The sequence below is a fragment of the Phalacrocorax carbo genome, chromosome 6 (assembly GCF_963921805.1).
Source record: "Phalacrocorax carbo chromosome 6, bPhaCar2.1, whole genome shotgun sequence".
Classification (NCBI taxonomy): Eukaryota; Metazoa; Chordata; class Aves; order Suliformes; family Phalacrocoracidae; genus Phalacrocorax; species Phalacrocorax carbo.
The window spans coordinates 21,019,989-21,037,622 of NC_087518.1; the positions used below are offsets into that span (position 1 = coordinate 21,019,989).

At 47.8% G+C, this 17,634-nt stretch overlaps 1 protein-coding gene across 5 annotated transcripts in view; it reads right to left on the reverse strand.

The window, feature by feature from the left end:
• The window catches only part of RNF123 (ring finger protein 123), a 49,969-nt gene that overhangs the window by 32,054 nt on the left and 281 nt on the right, over positions 1 to 17,634 (reverse strand). For 2 of the 5 annotated variants that reach the window (XM_064454177.1, XM_064454178.1), the window contains exons 2-21: positions 16,291 to 16,505; positions 15,229 to 15,419; positions 14,091 to 14,175; positions 11,469 to 11,548; positions 10,535 to 10,632; positions 9,292 to 9,346; positions 8,916 to 9,001; positions 8,073 to 8,159; positions 7,476 to 7,543; positions 6,440 to 6,565; positions 5,616 to 5,730; positions 4,678 to 4,782; positions 4,423 to 4,548; positions 3,101 to 3,193; positions 2,840 to 2,913; positions 2,248 to 2,365; positions 1,678 to 1,777; positions 1,144 to 1,205; positions 984 to 1,055; positions 165 to 285 (exon numbers count right to left, since the gene is read on the reverse strand). In XM_064454177.1, coding sequence (XP_064310247.1) covers positions 165 to 285; positions 984 to 1,055; positions 1,144 to 1,205; positions 1,678 to 1,777; positions 2,248 to 2,365; positions 2,840 to 2,913; positions 3,101 to 3,193; positions 4,423 to 4,548; positions 4,678 to 4,782; positions 5,616 to 5,730; positions 6,440 to 6,565; positions 7,476 to 7,543; positions 8,073 to 8,159; positions 8,916 to 9,001; positions 9,292 to 9,346; positions 10,535 to 10,632; positions 11,469 to 11,548; positions 14,091 to 14,175; positions 15,229 to 15,310 — 1,753 coding nt within the window. In that variant the 5' untranslated portion in view covers positions 15,311 to 15,419; positions 16,291 to 16,505. Of the gene's footprint in view, positions 1 to 164; positions 286 to 983; positions 1,056 to 1,143; positions 1,206 to 1,677; positions 1,778 to 2,247; positions 2,366 to 2,839; positions 2,914 to 3,100; positions 3,194 to 4,422; positions 4,549 to 4,677; positions 4,783 to 5,615; positions 5,731 to 6,439; positions 6,566 to 7,475; positions 7,544 to 8,072; positions 8,160 to 8,915; positions 9,002 to 9,291; positions 9,347 to 10,534; positions 10,633 to 11,468; positions 11,549 to 14,090; positions 14,176 to 15,228; positions 15,420 to 16,290; positions 17,609 to 17,634 lie in introns of those variants that run through there. The other 3 variants (XM_064454179.1, XM_064454180.1, XM_064454176.1) reach the window with 2 other exon arrangements.

Sequence of the window (17,634 nt, forward strand, 5' to 3'; positions counted from 1 at the left end):
ATACAGGAATTCCCAGGGTGACTGGGAACTACAGATGTAGGGTGACAGAAGGCTCAAGCACCCCTGAGAAACATAAAATTTCCAGCACCCTGGAGTGCACTGCCAAGAGGCAAACCTTGTCCTACCAACAGAAATATCCCCAAAGCTTCTCCTCCCGGCCTTACCTTCACTGCTCAGTGCAGCAGGAGTCTTTGCCTTGTGGCCATCCCAGAAGAAACGCAGGGCAGCAATAAGCCGGTGCAGGAAGCACACCATGTACTCTGGCGGGCACAACACAGTCAAGTTCTAGGGCAAAAATGAGAGTTTGGCCATTAGGGCAGGTGTGAAAGTGCACCTTAGTCCCAGTGGCCACGTGGGGCAGGCATAAACTTTGTGTTCTCAGCCTTTCTATTATCTCTAGCTTCCAGCACTGGGAGAGAGTGCAGCCCTGATGGCAGGCAGCAGCTTCCACCTTTGGAAAGCCCTGGGCACTGAAATAACATGCTGTTCTGACAGTGGAGCATGGATACCATGTGTTCCACCACAAAAGATGGGCCGATCATGAACACAGAGATACAGGTGAAGAAAGGGTTTCCTGCAACAGCAGATGCCTACCTCCCAAAGCTGCAGGCCAACAGCCTGATTCAGGGTCAGAAGAACAGCCCCCACCTAAGCAGTGAAGAGGATGCCAAAACCAGCAGGCCAGCTGTGGCAGAGCACTCCACAACCACTCCAACCCCAAGAGCTTTTAGGAGGATGTTCAGCTCCCACCCAAGGCTGTTCCCAAGGACTGCTTTCCCATAAATCACTGCACAGAACTTGGATAAGCTGCCTGGTTTCTAGCCTCAGATCTTCTCTCTCCTCCCCATTCCCTGCCACATCTAGACCTCAGTTTATCAGATGCTGGAAGCAGCCCAGCCAAAAGGGCAGAGGTCCCAGCCTGATGGTGCCAGAGAGCTCTCAGGGTGGGGCTTGCAGAAAGGGTGGCTGGCCCTCTGACTTACCCCTCTGTTGCTAGCATTCTCCTGAAGAAACTTGCGGAATTTGTTTAGGAAGATGTATCTGGAGGCTTCCCCCTGGCAGGAGGAAAAGCAGGTGGTAAACCTATACCTTACAAGTCCTGTGATGTGGAGATACTGTACAAAAAATCCACAGAGCACTTACCCCTCCTCTGTCCTTGTTGTTCAGCAGCAACTTCAGAATCTGAACCTGGAGACCTTCCACCACTAAAACAGGGACACATGTCTGCCATCAGAGAAGCAGCACTGGAGAGCAACTACCCATATTAACCCCAACTGTGTACCCTGTCCTCAGGAGAAAGGCTGCCTCCTCAGCAGAGGGGACCCAGGAAGAACTGCAGCCAGCAGAATGCTAATCTCATCACTGTGAGGATTTTCCCCTCTGCCACCTAGCAATAAATTCATCCACAACTGATAAAAAAATGACCCTAAAGGGAAATTTCGGTTTGCTCATGTCCCATGGTGCGATGCTGCAGGTCTGTACAGTGGGGTCCTAGCACTCATACCCCTTCACCAAATAATGGCATGGCTGGCCCCCGCCTCTGCAGCACAGCCTGTTGTGGCGGAAGCACAGCTGGACTTCAGGTCATGAAGGGGATTTGGAAACAGCTAAAGGGTTGGTCCTCCAGGCTGCACAAAAGGTATGGGATCTTTGCAATTTCCCTCCTTCCTCACAGACCTTCAATGCGTTTCTTGAGCCGCTGGCAGCCTCTTTCATATGCCCGCCGCCTCAATCTCTCCTCAGCACTCTCCTCCTTCACCTCCGTACTCTCCTTGCCCTGGGTGGGGGACAGAGACTGATTAGTAGGAGATCACTGCACAGGGAAAATGTCTTGCCAAACGGAGAACAGAAACTCATTGAAACAAGATGCAAGTCTGTGACTGCAGCTGGCAGCACACCTAAACAGGACTTCTCTGGCTTTGTAATGAGTATAGGCAGGAGATCGTTTGAGGACACACAGGTCAACATGTAATTCCTTGGACACTGTGAAGTTCTCTTCCAAATCTGTTGCCGCAGAAAACTGTCTCCCTCCCCTCTCCTGAGAAACACATCCCAAACATCTCCTCTAAGGGGACAATAAAGATGACAGGGCAATGGAGAGGCTACAGCTCTCACACAGCTCTGCAGGGCCCACCAGTGCTAACGCAGCTGGCAACATGGGCCATCCAGTTTCCTCAGGCAGAAAATGATGGGGATAGCAGGCCACAAAATTTCTTCAGCCTCCTTCGTGGATGGGCCTTTACTCACCTCCTTGGTGACGCAGTTTGGCCACCACGTGGTGGGAATGAGCTCCTGCAAACCAGCCTCCTCCACACGCAGCGGGCTCTTAATGTAGAAGAACACAACCGAACGGAGCACATCAAAGCTGCAGCCAAGTTAAAGCAAGCACAGAAGCTATGTTGAGAGAACGTACAGGGCATGTGTCCAGAGCCATAGTGAGAGACCCCTTTCCAAACAACTGCTCAAAGCTCTGCAAGATCCAGAACTCCCTTCTCCTGGGAGAAGCCCCATACAGTTATCACAGCAGCTGCCCAAATGTTAGCATGGCAGCTGGACTGCTCTGAAAGTGTTTTTGCTCTAGCGACATTAGAGAGGTCAGGTGAGTAGAAGTTAAGTCCTCTGTGTTAGTAGGATGTGAACTATCCTATGCTGCTCCCCCTCCTCAAAGCAGGATGTTGTAGAGAATGGTGTCAGGCAGACAGAGGAGACCTGAGAAATTAGAAATGAGCTCTTAAAGATAGGGTGGCTTCTGCCTCCCAGGACCTGCAGATCCTTGAAGTCTCCTTGGCTGCATTATATAACGCAGGGAGACTGAGACTAGGGGAGGCACAAAGGATACAGAACATTGCTGAGTAGATATTTCCTGGATTTCTCATGCTTCAAGACTGCAATGGTGAGCCGGAGGTAGTGAATCTAGGGAAACAGGAGAAGCAAAAGTGACTCCATCTACAGGAGAGGATACGACTCTCCAGTAAGTCCAATATGACAGATCTCTGGATCAAACAACAGCAAAATCCAAAACATCATGTACCTTTGGACAAGGGGACATAACAGAAGCTGGCTAGTCACATACCCCTGGGGATTCAGAAGTGCAACTCACTTGTAATCCCAGGTCTGGGATGATGGGGGAGAACCTGTATGCCCGCAGCAGGGACATCAGTAGCTGCTTGAGGCACTCATGCACTTCATAGTCCTGAGGAAATAAGAAACACATTGAACAGCAACAGCATGGAGCCAGGAACAGCTATAGCTACCAGAGTGTAACCGTGGAAGGAAGCATTAACTTCTGAACTGAAAAAGCAGGTGCTCTGAACCCACAGTGTTTGTCCATCTGACTCCACAGGAGACAGTCCAAGCAGAAGCTGGCACCATCGCTTTGCTACAGGAAAACAAGTTTCTGCACTAGTAAAACCAACCAAAAAGTAACCTACAAAAAGCCAAAGTCCCAGGTCCTATTTAGTTGGGCTGAGTCACCCACCCTCATATGGCCTGAACCTACCCAACACACAGTGTTGGCAGAACCAACCCAGAAAGGAAAGAAATTACTGTTGTATAAAAGTGATGATGGAAGAGCTGTCTTCTTGAGCCCAACTCATAGGCAATCAGCAGAGTGAGAGCCAACTCTTCCTCAACCACAGCAGCCATACCAGGGTATCCAGCTTCACCTCTAAGATGATGGGCCTGAGGGAGTCATGACATTTTTTCAATTAAACTTTTCATAACAGCTGGCTGTGCCAGTGCCCATACCTGTTAATTGTTACCCCAAAGGACAGACATGCTGTCTCCAAGCAGATTCCTGGCAGTGGGTGGCTCTGTGTACCAGTAGTCCAGTAGCAGCAGCTTCCCAGTGGCTAACAGGGGCTACCTCAAACAAGTGTCCCAGGAAGGTGTGACCTCATCCACCTTGGACAGGAAGGGGCATGGGAATTTGGAGGAAGTTTTTCCCCAGTGGTGCTGGAGGTGGTGAGAGTGCAGCACCCATTTCCACCCCAGCCCTGCACATTCTGATCAAACTCTTGGGGCACATGGCGGCATTTAAGAACTCCACAGTCACATAAGCATTAACAACATCCAAGAGACCAACTCATTTCTTATTGATAAATTTGATGTTACCAAAAGGAGGAAGTTATTCAACATCACCAGTTCCTTTAGCAGTAGGGGAAGCTTAGAAATGCCTTTTTAGCTCACCATCTGTGTCACCATTACCAATTACTCTGCATTCAACCCTCATTCCCTGGGTGTGAACCAGCAGCCAAATGAACCAGGTGAGAGGGTGGCCTACCTCAAAAAAAGGGATCTTTTTACCAGGAAAGGAAAAGAAACTGCTCACTACCAGCATTTTCTAGGGAAGGCTCCTGTCCTCAGCACCTCCCAGGATCCCCCTGTGATCCCTGGGGAGGAACCAACACTCTAGCAACTCACCTCCATAAGAAGCCACATAAGATCCAGCAGCTGCTGAATAAGGGGATGGGCCTCCACTGCCCCTCCTCGCTCAAGTATGCTCAACAGGAAGGTCATGAGCACATCTTCCACCAGGTACACCTTGCACTGCAAACAGAGTCAGGTCAACAGTTCTCCAAGGCACTGTCACTTCCCAGCTGAAGCTGACGTCTACCTCCCCTTGCAAGCACAGTAACAGGCACCTACAGAAGCTTGCAATGGGCAGGCAAAACTCACCATAAGAGGGGAGAAATAATTGAAGATGTGGGCTAACGTAATCAATACTGTGGGTTCTCCCTGCAGCCGCCACACAGACGTGTCCTTCTCCACCAGCTTTCCCTCCTGCAATGACAAACCCAGAAAAACAAATGGCTTGGATCCAGTCCAATCCACCCACACACCAATGACTAAATGAACCAGAGGCCTGGAGGAGTCACTGTTTGCTGCCCCGTGTCCGACTGCAGTAAAAACCCTGAACACAGGAATTTAGGATGGCAAAACAGCCAGGCCCATGCCTCTGGAGAGCTGTAGTGCCGTCCAGATGTCAGTTACTATCAGACACATGCATGCACCTTGACAATGTTTTTCCAAAAGGGTTCAAGTGTACATGATAATCTGTAAATGGAAATCCCTTCAGAGGAGGTCAGCTAGTGAAGCAGACCTCCATTCAAGGCAAGACAATAGCAGATATGGCATTCCCTATATGCTGTGGGCATAAACAGATCATCTCTCACCCTAGCAGAAAAAAATGGTTTCTAGCAAACAGTGTCACAGCCAAAACAGTTCTCAAGGCAGACCTGACAGAATTTCACCACATCAATGCACCAGGACATCAGTAAAAAGTTTAGGATATGAACAAGCTTCTTTCAAGGCTGCAAAATCAAATCCAACAGTTCTGACCTTGACAAACATCACCTCTTGCATACTGGGAATGAAACTTGATAGGAGTGAGAGCAACAAAGCCCAGTATGATTTAAATTAAGTCCTGGAGCTATCAGGAATCCCATTTCACAAGACGAAGAGCTCCAGGGACATGCACGCCCCATGCAAAAGTATGCAAGTGTTTAGACTCTCAGATCTATGGAAACATCTGAGCTGCCAGCATGTGCTGAGAAGTGCTGAACCACATTTCCCAGCATGGTGCCCCACAGATGTCCACAGTGACGCTAGCCTACCGTCACATCTATTGCGATATGGATCACATTCTTCAAGTAGCCTAACAGCTTGCGAGCCTTCACTAGGTCTGCAACAGGAGGATCTTGCAAGGGGTGGTAACCTTCCACTGGATAAGTAGGCAAGTGTTAAGGTAAAATGCAGACTTGTCCTTTCAGGACTTCTTTTGTTGGTGCAAGGAAGAGACTGTGGTTTTATTTTACTTTATACCCACACATGCCTCAATCACAGTTCAAACCACAGTGCCTTCTAAGCTCTTATCTCCACTTCCTCAATACTGCAAGCAGCAAGTATTTCACACCACACTTCTGCTCTCATCAGAAAGACCGACAGGAGCCTCCCCTACAGCTATCAACAGGCACACCCAGGACCGCTCTGACAGGAGCTGCAGGTCTCAGCATTCACACAGAAAGGCAGCAAGCAATGCTAATACCATGTCAGAGGTCCCATGTGGCTGGGAGGTAGACCGGTGGCCAAAAGGCTCAGTAACACAGCAGCATTAGGGTTTCCAAAGCTGGAGAGCAAGACCTTTGCAGGATCTGAGTGCCTGGGAACAGGCAGCCCCCAGCTGCAGCAGTAGCTGCTGATTCAGAGCTGAAAGCAGATCTAATTTCAGAAACTGTCAGGGACCAGCGCTGATGTTTGTGTGCCCTGTAGTTCTGCTCCAGCTGAGGGATATCTGGTTCTTCCCTCCTTGACTCTGCTCTGAGAACAAGTGCCAACAGAACACAATGAATTGCAGTCAGGTACGTATATTCTACAGCCTCCAAGGACGGTCAGAGGCTCTTCTCCTTTCAGACTTCCTCTCCCCACACCCAAAGGATATCGGAGTGGACGGCTCCCGAAGTTAAAAGCAACGGACTCTTTAAACGAGAGGCTGATTGCAGGGAAGTAAGCCATTCCAGTACCCCTCGTGATGTTATCAAAAGCAGTTCCCAGAGATATGCCATTCCTGAAAGAAGGAAAACCCACAAGATTTTAGCCACAGTGGGAGGGTTTTGAGGTCAACTGGGCAATCCAAATATCCGCATTCCCCTCCCAGCAACTTGCCAACACAGACACATCAGTCAGTTGTGCCTCCTGTCACTCTTAACCTGGTACACATGCAAATGTCACAGCTTTATTGAGCAAGATCCCTGGGAAGCACAGCAGCACTTCCATTTTCGTTCAATGACACAGGAAGGCACGGGACTCTGCATAATAGGCAGAGCCCACTCAGCTTCAAGGGCAACCCAAACCCTTACGAGATAACTAACCAGCAAGATATTTTAAAGGCAGGTGACATTTTTGGTCTCATCCATTCGATGTTGGTGGAAATAAAATCTCAAAAGCTCTCAATCTACTCTTCTCTAAAAGATGACATGGAGCATCTAACCGCTTTTAATTCTGGCTGACTTGTCACAGGCTGTAGTTTAGGGCCAGGGAGCAATTCTTATTCAGGCTGGTCTCTGCCTGTTGTGCAAGGGAGTTGGATGCTGGAGATTTATCAGCCTTTCTACAGCTCCTTTTGAGAATCTAGGACAAGCAATGTCTACACTTGCCACAAAAGCAATCAGTGTGGCCCAGTCAACTGTAGGATTAAGCACCAGAAGAGATGCCTTCCCCTCCAAAATCCTAGCAAACTTTACACAGACTTCGTAGCTTGAATGACTTTCTGCCAAATGCTCTCACCTTAACTTAGGAGACTCAACAGCCCATTTAGATGGTTTCTGAACACAAAGCAGAAAAGCAAAGGCTGGAACTACCAAGGAACTTAAAGGGGAGAGGGCAGAAATAGGGCTCAGCAACCTGCTGAGCAGTGAGGAAACCTTTACGTTACACACAGACATCAACAAAGCAGGGAACTGGGCAAAGATGCTTACAAGCAGAAACCAATGGTACCCTCATCAAGGTCTATCAGGCAGCTGACGATGTCTCCTGCTGCCCAAGACTGCAGTAAAGGAGAGAAAAAGTTAAACATATATCCAGGGTGTTCCCACATCAGAAGAAAGACTGCTACCCAACCAATCCCTTGTGATTCAGTGTTGAAAAAGAGAGAGTTCCTTCTCACAGAAGCTCACCTAGCATTCTCAGACGCTTCTGGAATCTGCACATAAGCCACTGACTGGGATCTTTTTTTCCCTCCAGCACTAGAAACATGCACAGATCAAACCTACATTTATCCCAACACTGCATCTTCCCCCGACATGCTACAGAGAACCAGAGCCTTCCAGAGACCAACAGTAGCACTGTGCTGGGAATCAGTCTTCTGGGGCCATTAAACAAAGCACCCACATAGCATGTGCAGCATCCTTAAAGTACAAACAATTGCTGGCACACAGCCTCCCCAAGAGCAGGCTGAAGCAGAGAGGACAGCTTGAGGGCATTTCATGGGGCCCAACAGAATCCAGGGAGCAGAAGGAGCCACCTGCTTTCTTTTCCTTACTCTACATCCCATTCCTGGGAGGACAGCTACTCACTTTGCCATAGTTGGTAGTAGACACATTCCACTTGCGCACCCTGTTTCCGTCATACGCATATGAATCTGGCGTATCTCCAACTCCTTCCTGCACCAAAGTATGAAAGAGGAGACTCAGACCAGACCAAGCATAGGGGATCCCTCTCACAGCAAGAGCAGCTTTAAGGGGAAGACCAGCAGACAGGGAGAGCAGCTGATAGCACACATGCTCTGTCTGGGAAAAGCCTTCACTCTAGGAGTGAATCCAATGGCCTGTGATCTTTGGTTCAGAGAAATACACCATTCCCTACTCATTTTTGGGTCAGACTAAGAATACTGGCATACTACACTTTCAAACTCTGTCAAAGCAGCCCCCCAGGATGCCTGTCACCTTTCCTCTCACACATTGCGGGGTGGCAAGTTAGCGAAACTCTGAGCTGACATCCCTTCCTGGCATGAAACATCCCACCCACTTCCTGAGAAGAGCTGACCTGGGCTTGCCTCTCCTGGGCAAAAAGCCCCAACTGCTGAGGGCCATCCTGAGGGACAGGCTGCCAGCACTGCAGACCCACACACTCTGGAGAAAACACCAGCTGAAAATCAATACATAGCAGTAGCTACGTGCAGCAAGAGCAAGAACACACCCAGCATGCACAGCTTTCACACTGTGCACCATTCTGTGAACACAGACCAGGGAGTCTAGCAAAGGTTTTTAAAACAGCAGACCTGGTATTTCTAGTGTGTGTGCTGGGCACAAAATGTCAGCAGGGCAGGAGCACAGCACCAATACAATGCTCCACGCTGACCTAAAACGCAGTGGAGGAACACAGAACAGTGCTGTGCCACATGCAGCTGTTAACACTACCTCCTGATTAAATCTGCAGTTGAGAGTACACCAGCCAATCTGCATGAGTCCCTGGGAGGAGATCAGCACCTCATAAATCCATTTCCCTGAAAGAAAAAGAGATGCCACATAGTAAATCCCTGCCACCTGGCTCATTCTTAGAGAAGCAGAACCTGATACTGCTCCCACAGAAAATAATGTGGCACACAAAGCAGCTTCAGGACAGCCCCAGCATTCCTCCATCCTTCTGACTTATTGGAAAAGCCAATGGATGAACTGGGGAAGAGGGGGATCAAGATCTGGAACTGCAGCATATTTGAGAGCCTTCTAGTCGTGTATCTCTTCACACACTCTTCCCAGGGTCTTTTCTCAAAGCATTGCCTGCTTTACTCCTTACCTTTATACACACACGTCGTGGCCCTGATGGAGCCAAAGTTACTGTGGCCAATCACCTGGACCAACAAACGAAAGATATTTTGAAGTCAGACAAAAGACAGCTTTGCTCAGTCCTACCCTTTCCCTCTGTCCTAGCCCTCAAAACCAAAGTGAGATGGAGAGCTATTCACAAGTACAGTGTAGCGAAAAGACAGGATATCTTCCCCATTCCAACAGCTGTACTTGGAGCTGACAGGCCCCAGGGAACCATCCAGGTCCTCCCCACAGCTCATCTGTACTTGATAAACACCAGTGAAGCATGCAGCATAGCAGCAGTACACAGGCAACGTGGTGACAGACCGGTTCCTGAGGAATTGACAGGTATACAAAAGTGACTATCGTATAGGAGAGACATCTGAATCCTGGACAAGTTAGAACAAAATTATAGATTCAGGGTGTCCAGACTAAAGGTGAGGATTGGCAGATAACATGCTGCCCAGAAACTGAACGCTGTTAACTCCTGTCTCTCAGTCTCAGAACTGACAATGAAGAAGAGATGAAAGTACCAACAAGGAATTCACAGGCAACTAGTCTGATCCAATATGAGGGTAAGTTCTAAGTACAACCAAGATAAGCTACAGCAGGTGGTTAACAGGAAAGGGGAGACCAGGGCAGCCTTCTCTCCTAGAGGTAAAAAAAGGATGCCTAGATTAAGGAGGGAATGAGCACAGGAGCACGGGATGTGCATGCTCAGTGAAGAGGTGAAAGGAGTGCAGAAATTACTGAAGTAGGAGAGGATTAAATTCCAGAGGATTTTTTCAGCTGATTTTCTGCATGACACAGAAGAGCAATCAGGGAGCTAGTGGAAACAAAGGAGAAAGGAAAGCCTCAGCTTCAGCCTCTCGCCACCATTAGAGAAGACCAGAAGGAAGACAGGAAGAGGCAGTCTGGTGGAGGGAGGGACAGGAAAGCTGGCTGCTGGCCTTTCCTCTGCTTAGCCAAGCTCTTCTGCAAGCCTCTGGGCCAGGGTGATCCTTTCACTTCCTCACAGCTACACTCAGAGCTTACTGAGACTTAGGGGTACGGCTAGACCTTTTCCCAGGAGAGCTCATTTCCTCCAGGATCCTGCAGCTTTCTGGGTAGACTCCACTGACAACACTCTACAAAGCCAGTGACAGGAATCTCTTATGAAAAACAAACCAAGAAACCCAAAGTGCTTTTAGTTCCACAAGACTCTTTTCTGCTGCACCCAGCATTACACTTACCCCAAGTAAGTCATCATCGACCAGCAGGAGGCCCTCAAAACCGCTTGTGTGGTCCAACACCACAGTAGAGGGACCAAGCCGGCCCTCTGCTACCTGATCTGAAACAAGAGTTGTAGAAAACCTGTTAGGGAAAATTGTGCAGGATTTAACAGTACACCTGATGAGTGCCTCCAGCTAGACTACAACAGCTCCTGGATTCTGCTCCAGTGGAGGAAGACTAAAACAGTATTACCCACGTTAGAACATGAGAACCTCAGGAAAAGGGACACCACTGAGATTTAAAAGGAAGTTTTCACAGCAACACAGAGGTCTTAGGTACATAGCATTCAGGTCACAGGTTAAGTTTTCCACATCACATGAAAATTTTACTTTGGTAAAATTCAAAGACCAAACTAAACTCTGAGCTAAATGTTTGGCCAACATATCATGCTTTGATTGCTGTCAATGAGAAAAATTCTTCTTTTTAGGAGAGGAGCCAGGTTGTATCCTGCCACATCCCGACTCATTCAGGGAAATGGATGCTAGCAAGAATACAGGCAACAGCCTGAGGCCCAAAATGAATACCTACAGTGGAGACCAGTATGTAAAATTTGTCAACAAGCCTCTGCATTTCCCACTGAGGATAGCACTGCAGACTGCTGGTCACAGCAATGGCTCTCCATATCTTTATCAGTGAAACACCTCCAACATTTGCCCCAAAACTACTTTGCCAGGCACTTTCACCTGGAAATATGCCTCCTCCATCTGCAAGCAGACCTGCTCCAGGGCTGGCTGATGAGCCCCTCACAGGCAGGATTTAAAGATACAATAAATTAGAGCACAGGAGGGCAGAATAACGCTCACTCAGGGAACTGCCTTTCATGGTACAACTTGTCCTCCCAATTAAGCAGCACAAGCAGAAGCACAAATTGGACAGACACTCAGTATCTCCTACCTTGACTGTCTTCAGAGCCATTCTCTTCTGCTAGCAACCGGTCAAGGTGCTCCTGCAGGTTCTGAAACGTCAGGTGCTTTCTAGGGAATAAACATGCACAGGAGCTCTTCATAAAACTCTGTCTCCCAGATTTAAAGAGTTGCACCCCAGACACAAGTGTCCACACAGTCCTGCACTGTGAGACATGAACCAGGAAGTTCTGTCGATCTGTGTTTCTTGCCATGAATCTGAGGAATCTGTCCCAGTGCACTGGGGCAATGAATGAACCAAGGACCAAATACAGTGTGAATAAGCAAACTAGTTAACAAAGGATCTTGAAGTCTTCAGTCTGGAGTATTTTGTGGCAGTACTGTGGTACAATGGCTATAAGAAACCAACTGTAATACCAACAACTGTGGACCGTGACTTTGCTGCAGTCACCATCATACAAACATGGCGCAAGTCAGGATTTGTTTTTTTCCCCCACGTATTTTGTATTAGAAAAGAAGAGAGAAGACCACACAGCAGCTGTAGCAGTTCAGACAAAGGTCAGGCTAGCCCAGCATCCTCTCTCTCACAACAGCCCAAAACATTCTGTTTTCATCGTGAGGAGAAGTATCTTGTGCATCACCTCTGGGCCACTATTTTAGAGAACTTTCTCATACTGCCCTCCCCTAGTTCTCTCTTTTCAAGGCTAGTTTACTTAGCTGTTCCTTGCACAAGAGCTATTCCAGACATCTGACTTGCCCTTACCCTTCCTTAAAACCTGTGCAGCTCTCAAATACTTTTTTGGAGTTGGCAAGACCAGAACCACATGATACTCGAGATGAGGGTAAACCACACCTTTATTCAGTGGCATAATGATTTACCTTATCCTACATCCCTTTCCTAATAATTCCTAACTTCCTAGTTTCTTTTTCTGACTTAGTATTCCCACACCAATCTCATTTCTATGCAGTAAAATTCAGCCCAGGGCCCACTATTTTATGCACAATGTTGAGGCTGTTCTTTCACTCATATATAGAATATTCAATATTCACTTTGCATTTCCCTACACTGAGTTTCATAGCCCATTTCACTATCCAGTCAATATCACAGCCACCTTACCTTCACATTGCTCTAAATAGCTTTGTAACAGCAGCAAACTTTCCCACCTCATGCTCTCTCCCTTTTCAAGTCTCCCCATGATACATGGAACGACACAAGTTGTGTTGCAGGTCTTCGAGGGACCCCAGCAGGACCTCCTTTTACTGTGAGAGTTGCTAGTTGTTCCTATCCCTGCTTCCCATTTCCAAAGCCATCTGTGGAACAACTTCCCACTTCTCGAGGACTAGGGACTCTCCCTAAGACTGCGGTGAGAGACCTGTTGAAAGCCTGATGGATGTGAAGATGCACAGAAGTGGAATCAAAGACTCAGTTTTGATTGGCACGAGAGAGGGTGACTTCAGCTAAGCAGCTTAATCAGCAGCTATCATGGAGGATGAGGGGGAAGTTAGAAGAGTGTGAGACAGCCAGAGACATGCCTGCAGCAAGCTCCTCCATGAAGAATTTAGGCCTCCGAAGACAAGTAGTCATACCATAAAAGTTGCTGTCATACGGCAAATGTTATTTTCAAGACCTATTTGACTGCTACTGGGCTTTCTATCAAACAGCCAAGTTCAGGAAAAAGGGTGGAAGGCAGGAAAAAAAAGAGAGAGACCAGTCAAAAAAACTATCAGTTCCATGCTTTAAAGTCATTAACCACTAGGCAAAGAAATTAGAAATACTGAAAATCAAAACGCCCAGGCAGATGGAATATTCCAAGGCACAATGGCAGAAGAGTTTGTGGCAAAGTAACATGACACACTTTGCCTCTCCCCCCGCCATAACCCTAGCTCACCAAGAGCGGAGAGTGCCAAGGGCTATTTTTAGCAGCTCTGAGCTCACATTTGAGCTGGCAGTACTAAGTATAGCTCATGCAATGTGACCCCAGACACTCTGCAACAGCACCAACAAGCAGGAGCTACATGCCTGCCTTGCTCTACCACACTCGTACCTGCCTTGAACTTGTCTGACTTGCCTCTGGCAAAAAGAGCTAAATGCAAGGGAAATTTTTCTCATCTAAAGCTACAAGTTTCAGGACAACTGAAAACAAATAGAAGAAAACTGACACTAAACAGAATTTCTGTGTTTCTTTTCCTTTGGTGACTCCTAATAATAAAAGTACCAACAGTTCCACAGCCTGAGAAACGTATGGTGTTCCATACATCAGTAACAGCCTTGCTCTCAGTTTACAGGGCACTGACAACCTATTTTTCATTCCTGTACCTAAAACCTGTGCATTTTGCACTTCCTCACAAGTAAAGAGGGAACAGCAACAATAAGGTGAATGCCTACTTGCCTATTTATTTCAGAAATATTGCCTAGTGATTTTGTATATGAGGTTTTTCATGAAAAAAATTCTGAAGAATCCTTCCTAGTAAGCCCTGCGATTTGAAAAAGCCATTAAAAGACAAGACTTAAGAGTAATTTCTATTATATGGTCTGCTGTGCTTTTGACAAAGATCACTGTGTGGCACTAAAAGATCTTTCACTGCAGTGCTGTATACTGGAGGACTGATACAACATCATTTGCCATCTAGTGAATGAGAAGAAGCCCGATACCTGTAAGCAGCTGCAGGCTGGTTCCCATCAGCATTGGTAAAGACGCGATGCAGATAATCATTCAGCAGCCTGCTGTTCACAATCCCTTGTAAAAAACAGAACGGAAATAAGCTTAGGGAGTCAGAAGGTAAACTCAAACATTAATTTTGTGTACAAGCAAGAAACTGGTAACTATGGGAAAACGATGTTTAACTTTGCAGATCAATGCAGTGGAAAACACAGCTTCAAGAAGTTCAGTCGTCTTACTGTCTTCACTAGCAGCCCTAGAGTCCAGCATTAGGGGCTGCATCTCTGCAACAAGGGCTCTTTCCCATTTGAGCTGCTCTACAACAGCAAATAGGAGGCTATAAATTGGTCCCCACTGGTGGAACTACATCCTCAGGAATTCTGCTGTACTGCTTCCAGATAAAGTAACTTCAAAAGCTGGAAGTGGGAATCCAATTTCATTTCCAAAAAAAAAAAAAAAAAAATCTTGCAACTATTGCAATTCCTGATGTCCTATTCATACCAGGACATTTTAAGTACCTGCATCTCTTGACTGCACTAGAAGATGCTGGGATAGAAAGGTTTGCAGATGCAGTTCATCTTGTCTAACCCACAGCCCTCTTTAATGATGTATGCCTCACTTCAGCTTTCATTGTGCAAAACAATCCCTAGTGTCACATAGATGCAGCATGCTTTATTTCTGGGTGCAACAGTGCCCTCATATGCCAGATTTGTGGTCTCATAAGCACAATTCTGCTGGATTGGTGAGTCTAAGAGAAAACAGACTGCCTAGCAGGTATCAAAAATTCCCAGAAAAGGAATGATCTGACAACTTGACAAGCTGTTCATCCTGGAAGGGGTACTCCCTGAATCAGATGGGAGAAAGGCAGGCAACATGACATTGTCCAGCCTCACGAGGCAGGGCTGTGTGCTGAAGAAAGAACACTGTGACATGAGCTTCTGGAGTCCTCAGTACTACAGGAACATCCCTCCCAAAATCTCATCTCAGTTCAGGGACTTGCTCAGTTTCAGCCCCACCACACCTCACATCAAGATAACTGGCAACTGGAAGACAGCTGATCTCAAGTGAGGCAAAGGGCACTCACCCAATCCACAGTGGTCCTGCTTTTACATAGCACATATAGACCCATACCTGTGACCTTGGACTTCTCTGGCTCAGTGCCCAGCCTGTAGCTCTTCTTTGAGAAAGCAGTCCCAGCACCTCTTGACGTCATTCTTCACAGGCACCACTTCCAGAGCGTACATAAGACAGACAGACACCTAGAGCAAAACTTGTTGGGGAGGATGCTACCTTTAGACTTCTTTTCTTGGAGGTTGATGTACCTGGATTGAACAACAGGGATAAGCCAAAAAACAGCCAGAGTCCTTCCACTAGCAACATTATATAAGAGCCCAAAGCCAACTAACTGCCAACGCTGCTCTCGGTCCCACCTGTCCAACAGCTCTGAACCTTCCCAAAGCAGACAAGGCATTAAGCCACACTCCAGACAACCACACAGACCCACTCTAGCCAAAGGCACAGGCAGAACCAAGCCAGAAACACAGGCAACCTTTGCATGGAGTTTGAGCCAGAAACACCGGGCCAGCATGAGGCCACAGCTACCACCAGTGCCAAACACCACTGAAACTGGAGCACATCGCACTTCTACTCATGTCCTGATGAGACACTTCTGCCTTTCTCTCCCACACTGTATTCTTTAAGACAGGAATACGCACCTGGTTAATCTTCTGTTTAACAGGTTATTAGATTATTCTGCTACCCAAAACAGAGAGGGAGGGAGAAGGAATGAGACAGATGCAGATGAACCGAACTACAAAATAATATAATTGACTACAAAGCAAAAGACACAGCTGTCAGTTAAAACTGACAAAAGCAGGCGTAGGTAGAAGTACACAGAAGTGTTTACAGGTGAAAATGTACCACAAGACTAAAGATCCATGACCCTTCCTTGTATCACTAGAATGCAAAGGATGCTATCAGAGGTGATCTGACACGTGCCAGGACAAAAACAATAAATTTAAGTTGCTAGTTCCATCCAGCTTCAAAATGTTGTTACACCCCTCTCCTGTTTCTGGTTGCCCAATAGCCGACCATCACTGGATCACTAGGCAGCTCTCTGACAAAACACTTTGTGACACACAGAGCAAGAGGAATATGCAACAGGAGCAAAGGTTGTGGGAATTAAATACTTGCCAGCAATTTCATATGGAGCATAAATTAAGGTGAACCTAAAAAAGTTGGTGAACTTGCCAAGAGATTTAAGTGCCACAGCAACTCCACTGTCAGAAGATCACTTGACCTTCAGCTAGATTAGGGAAAGGATTTCCTAAAGCCCCTTTCCTCAGGTCCATCCAGCAGTGGAGCAGCACCGCCTGGCATCCCTCCTCCAGCACTGCCAAGCAAAAACACTGGAAGAAAGCAAAAACCAGCCTGGATCAATAGTCCTGAACGATCTGCATCAGAGACTCAAAACAAGCAAAAAAACCCAATTAAACTATAAACAGAAACACATCACTTACTACCAAAGCAGAAGAGATAGCACATTATCTACTATCCTAAAAGTACTCTAAACGTGACAGACGTGATTTCACCACTGTCAGGAAAATTAAAAACACCTGAGGGTGGCAAGGAGTGCCCCTAGCTCTTCCTAATGGCTGTCAGCCCAGCACCCATGCTGCTGAAACAGCCTGAATGCCCAGGCAGAGAGAGCACAGCATGGCCACACCAGCACCGAATGAGATGCACTGCTGCAGTGCTAGGGTTTTGTTGTTGTTGTTGGAGCAGATGCTGCTTTCAACAGGTCAGAGAAAGGGCAGAGCAGGGGGCCACACATATGCCCCATTGCTGCTCCCATGTACAATTTGCAAAACTGGCCCCAGCAGCTCTGGCAAAGACACCTAGCTCTGAGCCTGGCCATGGGTTAAACTATCTGGAAAACGGCAAGTAGCTTACATAAGAAGGGCAGAATAAACAATGCGGGGGAAGCCAGAACTTAAATTGAGCCGACTGAAGGCAGGCAAGGAGGCTGAGAGGCTGGGCCACAAACACAGCTTTGTTGGGCAGCTGCAGACCGAGCCCTGCCCCTCTGGCCGGCGCAGTGGAGATGACGCCGGCAGCCAGGCGGCACAGGCCCCCGCGCCCCCCGAAACACTGCTCTGAGTTAGTCATAAGCAAGGGTGTCTGGTGCACCCCCAACCTGGCAGCACCGCTAAACCACAAATCCCAGGTGACACTGTCCAGACCCAGGAACCGACTCTAAACCCAGGCATATCCCGCTGCCGGCATGCCCCAAGCCCAGCGGCACACCCAAACCCAGAGACACCCCCTAAACAGGGCAGCACTCCCTGCAGCCAGACACCACCCTCTCGGCCCAAGCCCAGCAGCACACTCCCTGCCCACAAACACTGCCAAACCATGGACCGCCCCCACACCTGTCCACAACCCCCAGAGGCCAGAAACCACCCTCAGCCGCGGAAGCACCCCCCCAACCGGGCACCTCCCCACCAAACCCGGGCGACACTCCCCGACACTCCCTTG